General features: G+C 37.7%; 2 protein-coding genes across 5 annotated transcripts; one reads left to right on the plus strand and one right to left on the minus strand.

Annotated features, from left to right (window-relative positions):
* Positions 1–2,066: 2,066 nt before the first annotated feature.
* LOC105138485 (cellulose synthase A catalytic subunit 2 [UDP-forming]-like) lies at positions 2,067–9,425 on the plus strand. Its single transcript, XM_011044567.1, has 14 exons — positions 2,067–2,617; positions 3,236–3,431; positions 3,600–3,835; positions 3,974–4,070; positions 4,186–4,372; positions 5,498–5,764; positions 5,853–6,198; positions 6,470–6,607; positions 6,721–6,846; positions 6,932–7,144; positions 7,233–7,497; positions 7,722–7,918; positions 8,027–8,377; positions 8,471–9,425. The coding sequence occupies exons 1-14, from the start codon at positions 2,537–2,539 to the stop codon at positions 9,050–9,052; spliced, it is 3,282 nt and encodes a 1,093-aa protein (XP_011042869.1). The 5' UTR covers positions 2,067–2,536; the 3' UTR covers positions 9,053–9,425.
* A 402-nt stretch (positions 9,426–9,827) lies between these two features.
* Positions 9,828–18,945, minus strand: LOC105138486 (uncharacterized). 4 transcript variants are annotated; one of them, XM_011044571.1, is made up of 10 exons: positions 18,714–18,945; positions 16,074–18,447; positions 15,560–15,976; positions 15,336–15,410; positions 13,429–15,147; positions 13,187–13,273; positions 12,068–12,742; positions 11,686–11,763; positions 10,530–11,600; positions 9,828–10,405 (listed from the first exon to the last, which is right to left on the minus strand). In XM_011044571.1, the coding sequence occupies exons 1-10, from the start codon at positions 18,840–18,842 to the stop codon at positions 10,110–10,112; spliced, it is 6,921 nt and encodes a 2,306-aa protein (XP_011042873.1). In that variant the 5' UTR covers positions 18,843–18,945; the 3' UTR covers positions 9,828–10,109. The 4 variants fall into 4 exon arrangements, with proteins under 4 accessions (XP_011042873.1, XP_011042871.1, XP_011042872.1 ...); XM_011044569.1 differs by having other exon boundaries at positions 15,524–15,976; XM_011044570.1 differs by having other exon boundaries at positions 13,187–13,267; positions 15,518–15,976.

The raw sequence follows: 18,945 nt of genomic DNA on the forward strand, positions 1-18,945 counted from the left end.
TTATTTTTTGAAATATTTTTTTAAATATTGCTAATAAAAAACAAAATATATATAAAACGTTATTTTTCTAAACTGTTACATTATTAAAATTTTATATTTATAAACCATAATATCTTTAAATTATGTTATTTTATTAAAACTTCATCATTGTGTGTTATTTTAGTGGTTAATTATATTTTTTGAGCTAATTTCCTAATTTATCCCGTGATAACATTACTATTTTTATTTTTAATATAATTTTAAAATGAAAATTATCGCTATTGCCTTTTGTTTGGTAACAGCCAAGAAGTACTTCTTACTCGATTTTGTGTTTAGATTAATGGGGATTGGATTTTTATTTCTTCTTATCCAATGAAGTGTAGGTAACTGGCATTAAAAAAATAGAAATTCATAGGAAAATAAATAATCAGCAATCAGTAGCTCAATTTTTTAAAACAGTAGAGGATTGACAAGCGTGAGATTCTAATTATAAAATATATAATTATAATTGAGTTGTAAATTGTTTGCTTATTTTTTAGTTGAAAATACGTGAATGCAAATTAGATAGTTTTCAAATTTTGGAAAATGAGTAGTTTATTTGAAAGTGTAATTGTAATTGTTTTTTAAATAATTTTTTATGTTAAAATATATGTTAATATTTTTTTATTTTTTAAAAAATTATTTTTAATATTAATATATTAAAATAATTTGAAAACATTAAAAACATATTAATTTAAAATAAATAAAAAAATATTTTTTTAATTTTTTTAAAAATATTTTTAAAATATAAAAATAAACCACTCTTTACATAACCATTTTCTTTTAGCCAACAAAAAAGTATTTTTAACTTGTACGTCGAAACTTGATATTTTTTTTTATTGACATGTAATTAAATTATCCACGCTCGTATTAATATATTTACCAAAACATAATCTTTTTATAATTTCCTTTTGGATTGCATCCAGTATAAAATTTAGCTAAATATGGTTGGATTTTCAAACTTGTAACAAAAGCAGGTTCATTAATTTATTTTTGAGGTTAACATGCACGTCTTTGTTCTGGGTAAAATATTTTTCAAATAATACTTTCATGTATTTGTTTTTTGTAAAATATTTTATAGAAAAATTAAAGAATAAAAAATATTTTAAAATGAGTTTTCAAAATCAGTTTATCAACTATAAAATATTTACTAGCTTGTAAAGTTTTTTTAAAATATTATAGAATTATTATCTTAACAACCAATGTTATTTTTTCACCATCAATACTATTATTACCTTATAATTTTTTTTTTTTATCATCATAGATGTCTTACCATCATTACAAATAATAAATATTTCACGAGAAAATATCTTTTAAGTTAAGTTTTAAAAACTATTTTATAAATAAAATATTTTATATAAAATAAACTAATCGTGGTCGTAATTGAATTGGTGTATTTTCAATAAGTAAAAATGGATGTATAATTTAATGGGAGTATTATTCCTTCATACGGGAATGAATCGCTGTCCCTCTTTTTTTTTTTAATTTTATTTTTAGCAACTGAACCAATTTATTGGGAGTTCTAGATTATTAATTCTAATTTTAAGAAATACATTTATTCGCTCCTCTCTCAAAAAGGACAAAAAATATAAAATAAAAAGTTTCTCTCTCATTTGACAGAACACCACTGTGAGAGAGAACCGAGGAAGGACACATCACATCACCATCATCAGTGCTTCACAATTCAGCACAAGCCGAGAGGCATGCGAAATTACTAACAACACCCTTTTAACCACTCTACAGCTCCGGTGGGGCACCTCCCCTGGCCCCACCACCACCTACCACTCTCTGCCACCACTCCACCATCAAAATTACGGCCCCCCTTTAACGCCTTCTATTCAAAACATAAAATCCACATATGCAAAAACGTAAGGCAAACAACACACATATACGTATATAGTAGAGGTAGACAAACCGGCCGACACAGACGTAGATAATACGGTAAGCTGATCCTTTCCATTGTCTTTATCCCTGTCTCGTCTCTTAGTGCATTACGCGTTGATTTTTTTTTTCCTTTTTCTTTTTCTATCAATCAATAAAGTATTTTATCTCTCTCTAAAATAAATAACGTTGTGTGTATATAATTATTTTTGGCAAGCAAAGTGGCGTCACAGATCAAGGCCAACCAGATTCACAGAGAGAACCCAGCTGGGAGGTCCGTGAAGAAAAGAATCAACCAGCAACATAACGAAACAAAAAAAGAAAAAAAATCAAATCTTTTTTTAATGCATGTAATTTCTCTTCGTAGTATTTTATTGTAATCGTTAAACTCTCGCTTTCTATATGTATTTACTCTCTAACAGCAGTACGTGTTTTCTTTCTTGTATTTGAGGCTGAGTGTGTGCGCATCAGAGAGTGAGCTGAAAGCGCAGAGAGGGGAAGTGAGAGAGATAAAGTTTTGAGTTTTTTGCGTTTTTGGAGTGATGAGAGACAGGGAGAGGGAGAGGAAGAACGATTGCGAACTGCGAGTTGAGATTTAAGGGGTTTTTTTCTTTGTTGTTTGTGTGGTGAACTGTAAATGGAGACCAAAGGGAGACTCATTGCAGGTTCTCACAATAGAAATGAGTTTGTTCTTATCAATGCTGATGAAATTGCAAGAGTAAGTGTTACTTGGATTCCTTCTTCTTCTGCTGCTGATGCTTTTTTTTTTTAAATAGTTTTGCGGATTTAAATCTGTTTCTTTTGGTATTTCAAGTGGTTGTATGACTCCATTTCTGCATTTCGAACACACCATTTGCCCATCTTTACTACGTTTTGACTGTGATTACCGATTTCGTGCAAAGTTCAACGATCCCAGGTGGTCTTTAAGCTGTGATAGTGATTCTAATGGTTTTTCTTCATTATTTCCCCCCCTTGTGTAGTGAATATTTGGATGATTTTTAATCATATCGTTCATGCTTAATTTATCGTTTTTCTTTAAGTAGATAGACCATGATAGTATTGAAAATATGTGTTTTGTCTTAAATTTCTTTTCTCGTGCACTGCGGTAATGTATTTTGTAAACAGTTTTCATTAATTAGTTCCTGTTTTTTTCCCTTTTACCTCTAGATTTCTGAGCCAGTCAATGAAACCGTTGCATGAAAGTTTGCAACTTTGTTTCCCCATCAGTGCATTTTACTGATTTTTTTAGTGAAATGAATAGTAACATTTCATAAACTTCTGCAGCCTTCACTTCATCTGATTATAGATTTGATTTTATGGCTGTTATCAATTCCAGGTCACCTCTGTTAAAGAATTAAGTGGGCAGATTTGCAAGATCTGCGGAGATGAGATAGAGGTTACAGTGGACGGGGAGCCATTTGTTGCTTGCAATGAATGTGCGTTCCCTGTGTGTAGACCTTGTTATGAGTATGAAAGAAGAGAAGGCAATCAAGCCTGCCCTCAATGCCGAACCAGATACAAGCGTATCAAAGGTCAGCCTCTCACTGTCTTTGTTATACTGAGAATTTTATGCTTTCTTCATCGTCAAAGGTCAGCCTCTCACTGTCTTTTTTATACTGAGAATTTTATGCTTTCTTCATCGAACACCCTTCGTGACATTTTGAAATTCAAGAACAACTGAAAAATGCGACCTATTGCAGGGAGTCCTAGAGTTGACGGGGATGAGGAAGAGGAGGATACGGATGATTTGGAGAATGAATTTGATATTGGTGTCAATGACAGGAAAGACCCTCGCCATGTTGCTGAAGCCTTGCTCTCTGCTCGCCTCAACACTGGTCGTGGTTCACAAGCCCATGTTTCTGGGTTCGCTACACCATCTGAGTTTGACTCTGCTTCCGTTGCTCCTGAAATTCCTCTCCTGACCTATGGTGAAGAGGTGGATTTGATTGTTCAGATTTTACTATTCAATATACATCTTTTTATTACAGCTATAATTTTTACTACTACTTTTTGTTACAGCTATAAGTTTTACTAATTTTGAGTTCATGTGATGAGACTGGGTTTTCTGGTGCAGGATGTCGGAATCTCTTCTGATAAGCATGCCCTTATCGTACCTCCATCTCATGGAAGACGGATACACCCAATGCTGTTTTCTGATTCTTCAATGCCTTGTAAGTTCCTTAAATTGTCGTGTGCAGCTTTCTGAAAACCACCATAACTTTTACAGCTGTTTATATTTTTGCCTCATCTTAGCTTAGCGTGTGTTTACTTGTGTTGATGCTACAGTGCCACCAAGGCCTATGGATCCTAAGAAAGACTTGGCAGTGTATGGGTATGGAACGGTTGCATGGAAGGAAAGAATGGAGGAGTGGAAGAAAAAGCAGAGTGATAAACTTCAGGTGGTCAAGCACCAACGAGGAAAGGGTGGTGAAAACAATGGTGGAGATGAACTGGATGATCCTGATTTGCCCATGTAAGTGCTTTTACTGACAAATTATTGCTCTGCAGAGTGTTACCTTATTGTTTACTCTCAAGAGCTTGACTACTTAATATTTAGCCTTTCAAATCCCCTTCGCCTTTATCTTTGAGCAAGGATACTGTTCCTTTATTTGCTCTCGAACTTTGCTGCTTCTGATAGTCTGACCCAGCAGCAATCTCAGTCATGAATATTATTATTATACCTTTTCTGATAATTTTGTTTTTCATTCATCATTAGCCTGATGTCGGAAAACAGCTGGACAAGAAAGTTATTATGAAAATCGGTCGTTTTAATATAGTAGCAGTTATGCCAAGCACTCACAGCTATACTAGCAACTTCCTTAATTTTTTTTTTCTGAAACAAATAAGAATACAAGCACCTGTTTAATTGTTATAATTTTTGCAGTTGGGGCCAAAATAAGAACAGTTGTCATTATGTAGAATTACATTGCATTTTCCAGCTAAGAGAAGAACTAGGTTTGTGTATATAATTGCATTGTTGTTGTGATCTTATATTAAATGTGAACAGAAGTTATTGATTGGAATTTCTATTGCCTTAAGGAAACATTTAGTTTGATTACATTCTAAAAGTGGCCGTTGTTAATGATAAAAATCCACGAAGCGCTTTTAACATCTACTATATTGAAACAGTGATGTGGTCATAATGTCTGAATGTAGTTCTCATTACTTGATTTATGGTTTTCGATAATTGAGATAAGTTTATTTGACCACTGACATGTCCTTGCAAAAATTTGTTGCTGCAAGACATTGCTGTTTTATGATTTTGAATTATTCATATATATAATTTTTACACCATGTGCTAATGTTTCAGCTTCATAAAAATACTCAATTTACTGCTAGCATGAATGCCCTTGTGCATTTGCCAAGCTTATGAAAATAGATATTGTATGTTTCTAAAAAACTATATAAACAGGCGCATTTCATTATTTTAGGTTTTTATGTACTGTGTTTTACGTGTTGTTGTTCAAGTATAGTACTAAGAGATATTGGCTATTAAACAAATTTAGTAAGTGAAGGTCCATTCATTCCTGTTTATTCTGTCAGTTGCTGTTTCTAAAGTTTTGATTAGAAAAACTAATTGTCTACCATGATTTGGTAGGATGGACGAAGGAAGGCAGCCTCTTTCAAGGAAATTACCAATTTCTTCAAGCAAGATTAGTCCATACAGATTGATCATTATACTCAGGCTTGTGATTCTCAGCCTCTTTTTTCACTATAGAATTCTTCATCCAGTCAACGATGCCTATGGATTGTGGCTTACATCAGTAATTTGTGAAATATGGTTTGCCGTATCTTGGATATTAGATCAGTTTCCAAAGTGGTATCCAATTGAGCGAGAAACATATCTAGATAGATTATCATTGAGGTATCTCTCTCCCTCTCCCTCTCACACACAAACACATTGTGGTTACTATTGTCAGAAATTTCAGCTTCAGCTTTTAATTGTCCTGTAGGTATGAGAAAGAGGGGAAGCCATCTAAGTTGGCGAGTGTGGATGTATTTGTTAGCACAGTTGATCCTATGAAAGAACCTCCACTTATCACTGCAAAGACAGTCTTGTCCATCCTTGCTGTAGATTATCCAGTCGAAAAAGTTGCATGCTATGTCTCAGATGATGGTGCAGCCATGCTTACTTTTGAAGCTATCTCTGAGACATCTGAATTTGCAAGAAAGTGGGTCCCTTTCTGCAAGAGGTTCAGCATTGAACCTCGCGCTCCAGAATGGTATTTTGCTCAGAAGGTTGACTATTTGAAAGACAGAGTAGATCCAGCATTTATCAGGGAACGTCGTGCCATGAAGGTTTGTGGCTCATCCTTTTTATTTGTTTATGCTGTTATTTCATCCTTGTCCCATTCTTGTACATGACAGAAATGGGGACACTGAAAATTCATGAACTGTGACTGGAGAAGAAGCTTGCCTCTGCATTCAATTAATAAAATGAAAGCTGAACCCTTTTCTATTGAAATTATTTTTATGACAACAATGATATTCACATTGTAAATAAATAAATTAGTTTGGTTTCATTTTAACAATTGACATTATGGTTTTTTTTGTGATTTGTTGATTTCAGAGAGAGTATGAAGAGTTCAAAGTTCGAATAAATGGGTTAGTTGCCACGGCACAGAAGGTTCCTGAGGATGGTTGGACAATGCAGGATGGCACTCCATGGCCTGGGAATAATGTCAGAGATCATCCTGGAATGATTCAGGTGAAATATTTTGTGTGAAAACCTTTATGAGAGTGGTTTCAGGGGGTACACATCCACCTTGCCTTATAGTTGTGAGGTTTCAAGTAAATCTAATGCTTGCTATCCTCCTTCAGGTTTTCCTTGGTCATAATGGAGTTCATGATGTTGAGGGAAATGAATTGCCTCGTCTAGTTTACGTGTCTCGCGAGAAGAGACCGGGATTTGATCACCACAAGAAAGCTGGGGCCATGAATTCTTTGGTAAAACTCTCTCTCAGACAAACTTTTCTGGCATTTTATCATTCTCTTCCCACTCTAACATTTTGTGTTTTGCCTGTTAATGAAGGTGAGGGTCTCTGCAATCATAACAAATGCTCCTTACATGCTGAATGTTGATTGTGATCATTATATAAACAACAGTAAGGCACTTCGAGAAGCCATGTGCTTCATGATGGACCCGACATCTGGAAAGAAAATCTGTTATGTGCAATTTCCACAAAGATTTGATGGGATTGATCGTCATGATAGATACTCAAATCGTAATGTCGTATTCTTTGATGTAAGTGAAAGTCGTCTTAATGATGTTGGTTTGATACACACATGGGCTTTCTTTTTCTCGATAAGCTCATCCATTTTTCTCAATGCAGATCAATATGAAAGGATTGGATGGCATACAAGGACCTATATATGTTGGTACTGGATGTGTCTTCAGGAGGCAAGCACTTTATGGGTACGATGCCCCTATCAAGAAGAAGCCCCCAGGGAGGACATGCAATTGCTTGCCAAGATGGTGCTGCTGCTGTTGCCGATCTAAAAAGAAGAATAAGAAATCAAAATCAAATGAAAAAAAGAAGAGCAAGGATGCTTCTAAGCAGATACATGCATTGGAAAATATCGAGGAGGGAATTGAAGGTATGAAAAACACCAAATAGTTTTGCAGAGTTGAAAATATCAGTAGTTTCATATAAAAGGATTAAATAATCTCCACTCTGGTACGTGTCTTAAAATGGATATTAATCTTTCTTGACTTCTCATAGCCAATCAAATTAGTCCCTCCTCTTATGTTGCTCTTTGCTTGCATTAGACTGTACAAAATCCTGACGACCATTGCTGTGATTATCAAACTTTGATTACAGGAATAGATAATGAAAAATCAGCCTTGATGCCTCAAATAAAATTTGAGAAAAAATTTGGACAGTCGTCGGTTTTCATAGCATCTACGCTTATGGAAGATGGTGGGGTGCCAAAAGGAGCAAGTTCTGCGTCACTTTTGAAAGAAGCCATTCACGTCATCAGTTGTGGTTATGAAGATAAAACTGAATGGGGGAAAGAGGTATTCATGCCATGAATATTCCAGATTTTATGATTTAGCCAATAGGGCTTCATTTCAAAGAGAATTGACTCTTGACTTTCCTGTTGTCTTATTGTCATGATGTTCCAGATTGGGTGGATTTATGGCTCTGTCACTGAGGATATATTAACTGGCTTCAAGATGCATTGCCATGGCTGGCGATCAGTGTATTGCATGCCAAAAATACCTGCATTTAAAGGTTCAGCACCAATAAACCTTTCAGATCGTCTACACCAGGTGCTCCGATGGGCACTGGGATCTGTTGAGATTTTATTGAGTAGACACTGTCCAATATGGTATGGATATGGATGTGGATTGAAATGGTTGGAACGCTTCTCTTATATAAACTCTGTTGTCTATCCATTGACATCGATCCCCTTGATTGCCTACTGTACCTTACCTGCTGTCTGTCTACTTACTGGGAAATTCATTGTTCCCGAGGTAATTTCTTTACCCATAACTTTCTCAAATAAATTGAATAATATTGTGAGTTTCCAGGCTTACTTATAAATCTTGTTTTCATGTGGTGTACAGATTAGTAACTATGCCAGTATCATTTTCATGGCCCTCTTCATATCCATAGCTGCAACTGGTATCCTCGAAATGCAGTGGGGAGGTGTTGGCATCCATGACTGGTGGAGAAATGAGCAGTTCTGGGTCATTGGTGGTGCCTCATCTCATCTATTTGCTCTTTTCCAGGGTCTTCTGAAGGTATTGGCTGGAGTTAACACCAATTTCACTGTTACCTCCAAAGCGGCTGATGATGGAGAATTTTCAGAGCTCTACCTATTTAAATGGACATCTTTGTTGATTCCTCCTATGACTTTGCTTATCATAAACATTATCGGAGTCATAGTTGGAATTTCCGATGCCATTAACAATGGTTACGAGACTTGGGGTCCACTCTTTGGTAAGCTATTCTTTGCGTTGTGGGTTATAGTTCACCTTTACCCATTCCTCAAGGGGTGGTTAGGGAAACAAGACAGGCTTCCCACCATTATTGTCGTTTGGTCGATTCTTCTAGCTTCTGTTTTAACACTTCTATGGGTTCGAATCAACCCATTTGTGTCAAAAGGTGGCATTGTTTTAGAAGTTTGTGGGTTGGATTGCAATTAAGACTCATGACGTAGAAGGTTAAATGGTTCGAGTTAAATGTAGAAAGGTCATTTTAGGAGTGCGTAAGCGAGCTATGATTTTTATGGAAAGATAAAAGACACCCCCTGACAAAGCATGATTCCTCGCAATAAGCTTGGAATGAAAATTGTGGCGGGGGTGTGTGTAGATACACAGGACTGACATTATAATTTGTTTTGTCTAGTTTTCATTTATTCATTTGATAAATGTGTATTTTTTTTTTGTTGATTACAAGATCTTGTGTGTAATATGAGAGAACATGCATTGTTTTGATATGATTTATGTACCCTTCCAGTGTTGGAAAGAACTTTACCTGAATTTTCCCTTTAGAATTGGATTGAGATGTGTTGCTCCAGCTTGTATTCAGCTACGTCTTCACATAAAGTTGTTGCTAAGAGCATCACTGTTCAGAATGCCTCCAACGCAAGTTCTTGCAAGCTTTCCGCCCAGGCTTTTTACCTTTTTGACGGGTCGTGCACTGACTAAATTGAAGTCACAAGACACTTTGTTCATGAAATTTGTACTCGAAAAGCTCGCAAAAAAGGAGATTGTTGGTGCCTGATGATTTACGTGACACCTGAGTTTTATATTATAGCTCGAAGGAATAAATAGATAAACGGTAAACCACCATTGCAGTTTGCAGAGGTATCTCTTGGAGCAGGGGACTGGTTATTCATCTGCTCCTGTTCGGTGGAAGTGCTAAGCCCGAGGCCATAAATGTCTAAACCCTGCCAAGGCTATCTTTGTGCGAAAGAGATTCTGTACATAATTTTACATCAACTTCATCAGCCAGTCGTGCAATAATATGATGAAACAATATAGCGTTATGGTACAGTCAGATTTCCACCAAATACGAACTTGGGGAATATACAAATATAAGCAAGCATTTCTTTGCTCAAGAAATCGGAGGCGTTCAAGCATAAGATTACACAAACAAATCTAAATTCTGCTGAATCAAAACATAGTATTCATATGCCAGTAAAAGATGCATGAGATATGCTCAAAACCAAACCGAAAACCAGAAGGGCCCATTTTAAATCTAATTGTTTCTGAGATTCCCCAAAGCCCGCCTCTTTGATAATGGGTTCGGAGCTGTCATGTTACCCCGTTTCTCCCTCTTGATACTTGCCAGGTTTTCTTTCATGCCGGTGTGAGTGACCATCTTCAGAGGAGTTGCTTGAACAAAACCAGTTTTCCTTGCCTCCAGTCGAACCACTGACGTAGTCAACTGTTTAGCGTCCGAACTATGGGTTTCTTCCTCTTTGTCACATGAAACCCCCTTTTGAGATGAAGGCAACTTCAGTTGATGCGTTTGATCTTCCCTGACAGCAATGTCTGCAAAACAATTCACGTAAAGATCTTAGTCCAGTGTTTGCACGTCATCTTGTGAGATTAGGTCTAAAACACTGACCAAACAAAGAAAACATGAAATCGCAAGATTTTGTCTTTATTCATATACCTTGACTGCTAGTTGAATTGATAATTTCAGTGGATTGATCCGATGTGGATCTATTTGGTTTGGATGAAACATGCAAACCTAAGTTCTCTATTACTCCGATATCTTCAACACTGAGGCTTTCATTATTATATTGTTTCAAGTAGCTGGAATTGCGTTCCCCCATTTGCTCCGATGAAACATCATCATGATAACCATTTACCTCATTAACATCTATCAAGATTTCCTTTTCTTTGGAATCGTAAGAATGCTCAGTATTCACAGATTTATTCTGATGATTCTCACAGTTAATACGTTCTTGAATGCTATCAATCTCGAGAAGAACACAATCTTGCTTCTTTGAACCTTCGACATCTTCAAAGCTGGGCTCATCTGAAACAGAACAGTACGTGTGGTTTTTCTCTTCATTTTGCTCATCCATTACTTGCAATAGTTCACCATGTTGCTCTTCATCAACTTGAATAGCGGCTTGCTCAGTAACAGTTATATTTTCATACACCTTCCCAGCACCCTCGTTTCTCAAATTGGTGTGCAAGAACCGTGCACCTGACGTTTGATTCTCATCCTGTTCGTTCTCTTCAAAAAATAAACTCAACTCCCAGGCATCATTTTCTGTTATACAATGCTGAAATGCACTGATTGAGGTGCCAGCGGAAGAATCGACATCTCGATGACGTTTGAATGGAGAAGTAACAAAGCCATTTCCAAAGCCTACAATCTCCTCGGAGAAAACACCTTCATCAAGCTGATGCAAGCAATTTGTTGCCTCGGTCTCAATGGAGTGGCTCTCTCTCTCTTTTAATGCGTGTTTAGAATCTCCTCGGAGAGAACACCCACATGACTGCAGATTTTGAGTCGGATAATCAAGGCCAACCATTAGAAGTGATTCATTTAATGCGTCTGGGTGCTTATTAGCTTGCTCTATAGCAACTTCCTGAGGATCACTGGGATTAGATTCTAGGTTGGAATCATCTGTGGCTAATGCTTCTCTAACTTCCTCAGCCCCGACATTTTGTGCTATTAAAACTTCGTAGTCCCCTTTGTGGAATTCACCCTGCTCTGTGGGAATGCTCCCTACAAAACATCATGATAAATCAAGGTGCTAACTGCTAAGTACATTAGATACTAAGTTCAATAAGGAAATGATCAACAATCATACCTCTGTAAGCGCAAGTTGTCTCTTCTTCTCCGTGACTTCTCATATCTTTACAGTATAATTGTGGTACAAATTCACCTTCTGTCCCACAACAACGTACAAAGAATTAAAAACCAAGAAATAATCTCATGTCGCTTTACTTGGAGAATTACGCGACATTAGCAATGCAAACTGGAATTGCCAAGAGCTAGACGGGTGTGAAGCTAATTCTATAGACCAATCCAAGATGGGCAAAAAACTATGGTTTGAATCGAAGAACATGTCATGAAGTAATCAAAAGTCAGCGGATCTCATATCAGATCTCTTGCCTATCAATATAGAAAGACGTTTGGTATACATCAAAAATCAACATAAGATTTCAGGATTGTAAGGTGGAAACACTCACTATAAGACTCTGGACCATTTCGCTGTACCCCTGAAGCACCTGAGGTGATTTCAGGTAAGCGACAAGGGGTATCTGGAGACAGGCTTTCTTCCGATTTGCTGCAGCTTAAAAATCTTTCTTGTAGCGGGCTTTCTGCCGTTTCGTGTGATGCCTCAGCTGGAATAACTGTTTGTGGAATCCCTCCAATAACCACTTCCTCTAGGATGTCCATATTTGCAGCGGCTCCTGAGCTAACTTTGTCTAATGCACTCGATCCTATTTCACAAGTATCTTGGATTTCAGAATAATAGATGTTGTCTACTTTTAAGTCAAGAGGAGCATCATCTAAAGTATCGTTGCTTATGCTTGTCTTTGCTACATGCTCATCTAAAGGATCATTGCTTATCAAATTGTCTTCCGAGGCTACTCCATCAGATTTTTCAACTTGATCTTGTTCTCCATTCCCTAGGATTAAATTCACTTCACGGTTGGTGAACAAGACTTCTTCAACATTTTTGTTTATCCATGCAGTATGCTCAGAATCATTGCTTATCAAATTTTCCTTCGAGGCTTCTCCATCAGATTCTTCAACTAGATCTTCTTCTCCACTCCCTTGGATCAAATTCACTTCCCGGTTGGTGAACAAGGCAGATGCATCAGATCCAGTGAGAAGCTCTAGGGGTACTTGTTCTGTTACTATAAGAGAGACAGATTGTTAAGTATAAGAAATAATGCTCTTAGAAAATGACTGTAAAGAAGAGTCTTAAATGTACTAATTTAATCGACAATTACATCATTTGAGAACAGGAAAAAAAATTCCTTTGCAACTCTACTATGAATCCTTAATTGATCCTATCCGTTTGTGTCTAAAAAGCGTACCTTTTGGAACTTGTAACCTAGGACAAGAGTGGTGATGGAGAGATGCAATCAATCAGATTTTACACACACACACACACTTGGTTGAACTACTGTCGGATAAGCGTCAAACAAAGAAAACGACATTTCATTCTGGACGATTTTTCACAAACGCCTACAATCAATAGTTATTGCATACTCTATAAAAGTTTACGACTCTGATTTGATTCTAAAGAATTGTTACTAATACTTGAGATGATATGAAAAATTAATTTATAGACACACCTCTGTCATTAGAAGCCATAACCTTTACTCCTGCCTCATTGCCGATTGACTTGCTACCTGGATGAGATTTATATTTTTCTCCTGCAACTAACAAAACGAAAATTAACTCAAACTTGCCACACTACAAACAAACAGACGCGAAGATCAATCGGATGTCATTTTCAAATATTCAATTTTCCGCAGGAAGGATTTTACTGATAAGTTTCAGTATTAAGTAACACATTTAGGCTTCAGATACTTACCATGAGATAATAAAACATTCAGCTCTGAAACAGCATCAGTACTTGAACCCATTCCGCATGTTCCAGAAGACTCAGCAATTGATTTTTTTTCCAATGGAGACTGCTGAGCCTTTTTCCCGCTACTTTTAGGTATCTGCGGAGAAATCGGTGTTCTTTCACTCCACATGGTGCAGCCTTCAGTTTTCTCAAAACAAATCTTTCCAATTACTGCCACTGACCCAGCTCTATCTGCTTTAATGTTCTTGCTGGCATCATTTGATGCAGCAATACAATCATCTTTAATCGCATGAAGAAGTCCCTCCTCAACTGAGTGCTTTCCAATGCTCTTCGGGGTAACCTGTGGGAGAGAAACAATGCTGAATTCCTTCTCATCATCAATGTTGCTCTGGTACAACTTCGAGTCATCCTCCACCTTTTCAACCTTAAATGCAGCTATGACATCCATAGAGATACGGTTTTCTAAGGAAACGGAAGCACTTCTTTCTAGCTCTAAAGCATTCACCTCTTTGAGATCGTCAAATTTACCAGCCTTGCCTCCATGTTCAAGCTCAGAGCCCATAACTCCATTTGATGTTTCATCAATGCCCTCAAAATCTGCAGAAGCAATGTCAGGGGAAGCATTGCGGCCAGCATCATTAATTTTCAAAAACTCACAACCATAATCTGAAAATAGGTTACCAAGCCCCACAGGACAATGTGGTTGTGCAGTTCCTTCATTTTGTGTGCCCGACATGTCCAATTTTTTGGTTGTCATATTCAGTGATTCTTTGTCAGCTGCCTCACCATATTTACTGATATGATCATAAAGATCACCACTCACTTCTGCAGTTTTGTCTTCATCAAAGCGATCATTCATAACTTGTGTAAAAGTGTCAGCTTTGGAATCGCTGCCTACAGATATGGTCTCTTGGCCTGTCCACATATTAATTCCTTCTATGCTCTTAGAAGTGTTTCTCCATGATCCAACTTTCTTTCCCCCAAAAATTTCGATGGTTGGAGTCAAAGTTGCATCGGCATTGCCAGCCACCTCATCACTGCTGCTGTGGTCACAAAGCTCAAACAAGAGAGCACCTGTAACAGATTCCTTCCTGACAAGCTGATCGCACTGGTATCTAGCCATATTTTTACCACCGGCCAACTCTTTATTTGATATAAGGAAGTCACTAGGACGGTCCATCATCATATCAAATGTTTTCCCTTCAAAACCTTCCATTTCTTTAGAAATTAACCAAGTTAAACTGGAAGCATTTGCCTCTGCAGACACCTTCTGGCAAACATTGTCATCACCATGTACAGTTTCTACAGCGCATCCTGATTTTCCTTCCTTAAACTCACTTTGTTCAGCATCTGATCCCGCATCCATGTTTCGGCCACTCTCCATAACCATAACAGCTTCATGGGACTTGCTAACAGGGACATCAATGGAAGCATCAATGCTGCAGTTTCTCATTGCATTCATCTCTTTATAACCACCTAGCTTCTCAAAAAGCATTGATGAACTATTCACTCCAGTTGATGCTTTACCACCGTCACTGTGAGTGGTAACTTCACTTTCTCCTGTTGTCTCTACAGCGCAAATATCAGTTTTTATTGTAAAAGTAACCTCCTTTTTATCTTGCAACGAAGATTGTGGCAAAGCGTCTGCAGCACCTTCGTTTTCCTCCAGAACGTGCTTTTCATCCTTACAACTTGAATTAATCTTTTCTGTTGATTTCTCATCTGAAGCATCAACAATTTATGAAAGGAAGTTTTCAGGATCATTAAACTAAGCATCAGTACTTTCAGTGACATGAATGTTGATAATATTTGTTGATCTCCAATATAATTTTGTTTTAGATAGAAAAACAGTTGCTTATGCATATACTAGAGTACATTCCCCAAATGTTGTTGCATAAAAAAAAACTCACCATGATGCTGTCTTTTCCTGTCCTCGGAAGAATCCCCCGCATAAAAGGACAATCTTTGCTTGCCAATACCAGTGACTGCCAAGAGAAACAGATTGCGTTAAAATTAATTCAAGATGACAACATGAAAAGGAAAATGTTTTTAGGAGGAAGAAATCAAAAAATTGCAAGAGCTGGTAAGGCACCTTTACATTGTAAAGGAACAGTGGCCGCAGAACAATTTTCACCTTCGTCGATGCCCTTTTCTGCTGCACTCAGACAGGTTCCTTCTCCATGTAGAAGTTCATGAGTGCATGTTCTTCTAGAGACCTGAAAAACATTGCTAGAGCTTTCCTCTGAAATGAAATTTTGGTTCTCCTCGGCAGCTTGGATAGGGAGGGCATCACCATCCTCCTGGAGGTTTATTTCAGTGATAAAACTAACCATCTTTCCACCTGCAGCCGGTGATGGTCTATCATCACAAGATGCTTCTTCATGCTCATTTTTATTTGTTCTAATTTTCTGTCCAGTATTTTCTAGATCACAGAAACCAGCCTCCACAGCAGATGTTCTGTCCACAAGTTCAGTTGAAAAATCATTGACATCACCACTTTCCAAGCTCATGTCTTCTCTCAGTTCTCTCCTTTCAAGTCCGTTCTCCAACCCTGAGAAGTTGGAAGGTTCGTCAACATAATATTTAGAACATCATAAGTAAATACTGGAAAGAAAATAGCATATCTTCATTCTAGATCACTCAATTACCTGAAAAATCTGATTGCTTAGCAAATGAGAAACGATTAGCGAGGGGAAACATATCAGAAGCATTAGTCTGAAGTTCTGTTTGTCCGTGTTCATCTAAATTATCATTACCCAAATCTGCACCACCTTCCTTAGATCTGCAAGACGCATCATCCACACGAACCTCAAGGATAGCATCTGCAGTAAGTTTCTCCGTGTCACCTGCGACAGTATTAGCCTCTTCATTAAGGACTATGGGCTGACTAGCATTCTCTGGTGTTTCTTGGTTTGCAAAACATAACATCACTGATGTTGATGTTGGAGATGGAGTTTCCTGCAAATTTGTTTTAGTATCCACACCTTCCTGAATGCTAGAGCACCCAGCAGCGACTTCTGAGAAATTGGTTCTCATTTCACTTGTTTTACTCTCAAATCCCTTCTTGTCAGAAGTTTTAAAGACTTCCTTGGAGCAGCTCAAACTGAAATTAGGTTTGTCCCCTGTAGCTTCTGGCATGGTCAATCCAGTGTCCTCAATTTGTGTTTCTTCAGTAAATAGAGCTTCCTCTATCATAACTGGAACTGCAGATATGTCATGTTGCTTCTTTTCAACAATTTTACCAGGGACGGTAGATCCAACCAAGTTACCTCTAGAGGCGTGCTGTGTCACTTCTCTTGAAGGTTTACCGGCCAAACATTCACCCACAGTAGAAGAATCTGTCTCCAGCGTTGGGCCACGCTTTCGTTTCAGACACCCAACCATACCAACAGCTTCACCAATGACTAGCTCACCAGTGGCAAAAGCAGAGCTTAATACAACAGTGTTGCTTCTGGACCCCCTCACATGGCCAATGGATATCGGAGCCTTTTCAATCTCACTGCTAAATTGTCCAGAAGCTTCAACCTTGTTAGCAAACTTCAAATCTGCATTCCTAGATTGTTTTATGGTTTCAATTTTCTCATCTGGTCCTTCACTTTCAACCTGGCCCTTTTGAGCTGTAAAGGACTTCTGTCTTGAAGCATTTCTATCTTGAGCGTTCAAAGATTCCTCGAGCTGAACAGCCTTGTTATGCTCTTTGTTAACTTCGGTAATTTCGTCTGCACTTTCAACCGTGGCCTGAGCTCCAAACCTTGTCCGCCTCCTAGTAACGACTTGCACAATAGGTTTGGAAACTTTAGCCTTTGCCATGTTTCTTTTTGATCGCGTGGCATCGTTTACAGATTCAAGACCTTCTTTGGACACGGTTTCTACTGCGATTCCCTTCTGAGGCACAGTAGATTTACGTCTCAAAGCATATCTACCGAAATCCTTTAACGGTTCTTCAAGATGAAGAAGCTTTTGATTTTCACCCTGAATCTCGATGGTTTCAGCTTTGTTTGCAGTCACAGATGATGTATTCTCCTCCAACTTAGAGCGTGACCGAGTAGTCCTGCCAAGAATTTCAGTTTTACAAAAACACCCACTCGATAATGAAGTACCTTCCTTCTTGCTAGTATTTCTTCTTGATCGCCTACCGCCCTTCACTGACTCAACACCTTCTTCAGATAGGATTTCTACCACCAACCCCTTTCGAGGCACAAAAGACTTTCTTCCCAAAGCATATCTACCTGCACCCTCCAAAATTTCTTCAGTCTGGAGAACCTTTTCATATTCATCCTGAACCTCGACGGTTTCAGCTTTATCTGCAGTTATAGAAGTATTCTCCCTTAACTTAGCCCGTGACCGAGTAGTCCTTCCAAAACTTTCAGTTTTTCTGAAATCCACACTCAATAATGAAGTGCTTTCATTCTTTCTAGCATTTCTTCTTGATCCAGATGGCGCATTTGCAGGTTTAGCATCGTCTTTTGCACTTACATTCACTTCAGAAACTTCATCAGACAAACGAATCCCATCACGGTTCCCCCTCTTTCTAGACTCTTCCCGTTTTGAATTCTTCCTAGAAACAACCAAATCCCCTTCACCCCCTTCAACGTTCTCCTCGATCACCACCTCTCTACTTCTCAGTCGCCTCCTACCCGATTTGTCTCCACCCTTCACAAGTTGAACACCTCCCTCTTTAGTGATTACAGGTGGTCGTGAGTTATCACTAACATCAACATTTTCCACCCCAACGCTCCCTTTCTTCTCTCGTCCCCTCCCTCTCTTCTTCCCAACAACCTCATCTACATTTCTTTCAACTGTTCTCTGCTCTGTATTCCTGATTCCAGGCGGAGAACTACTAACTTTCCCATAATGAACCATGCTCCTCCTCCTCTTCCTTCCTTTATACACCGAAGGCTCGTATTCACGTATTTCAACAGCAGGCTTGAATTTAACATTCTTCAATATTTTAGTCACTTTCATAGAATCACTCTCGTTTTGTACTTCTCCTTGACCTTGCTCTTTTGGATTTTCAATTCCCTGTTTATAGTTCACAAAAATAAAAATAAAATTATAATTCTTTCAATGTTTAAAGCATAATGATAAAAAAAAAAAACACAATAAATTAAGCCTAATCAATTTTTTTCCGTATTTAAATCAAATTCTTATTAAATTTATAAAATAATTAACAAATTCTTCAGAACGATTGAAGATTCCAATTTCAAACAAAAAAAAGAAGCTACCAGAAACCCTTCAAGCCCGAAATTAGACAAAGATAAATTATCCGTATCTAACAGAAAACACACCTTGAGAGTCAAAGTCAACAAATGAGCCATTTCGGCATTGGATTTATTGGCAAGAATTCCATGCTTTTTACAAAGCGCTTGCAGTTGTTTCCTCTTCATGCCATGAAAATTCCTTTCTAATTCTTCCATTTTTCTTCCTTCAGAAACCACTCATCAAATACTCTCTATTTGCCAACTTTCCTTTCCTTTTCCTTTTTTATCAGAGATGGGAAACAAGAAGGCTTCGATTGTA

The sequence above is a fragment of the Populus euphratica genome, unplaced genomic scaffold, assembly GCF_000495115.2.
Source record: "Populus euphratica unplaced genomic scaffold, PopEup_1.0 scaffold181.1, whole genome shotgun sequence".
Lineage (NCBI taxonomy): Eukaryota > Viridiplantae > Streptophyta > Magnoliopsida > Malpighiales > Salicaceae > Populus > Populus euphratica.

Excerpts from the sequence above, each read along its gene's own strand:
- LOC105138485 (XM_011044567.1), top strand. The coding sequence starts at position 2,537 with ATGGAGACCAAAGGGAGACTCATTGCAGGTTCTCACAATAGAAATGAG. Across the intron at positions 6,199-6,469 it reads GGGAACGTCGTGCCATGAAG|AGAGAGTATGAAGAGTTCAA; the intron begins GTTTGTGGCTCA and ends TGTTGATTTCAG. Across the intron at positions 6,608-6,720 it reads ATCATCCTGGAATGATTCAG|GTTTTCCTTGGTCATAATGG; the intron begins GTGAAATATTTT and ends ATCCTCCTTCAG.
- LOC105138486 (XM_011044568.1), bottom strand. The coding sequence starts at position 18,842 with ATGGAAGAATTAGAAAGGAATTTTCATGGCATGAAGAGGAAACAACTG. Across the intron at positions 15,977-16,073 it reads TAAGCAATCAGATTTTTCAG|GGTTGGAGAACGGACTTGAA; the intron begins GTAATTGAGTGA and ends CCAACTTCTCAG. Across the intron at positions 15,411-15,517 it reads TGTTCCTTTACAATGTAAAG|TCACTGGTATTGGCAAGCAA; the intron begins GTGCCTTACCAG and ends TTCTCTTGGCAG.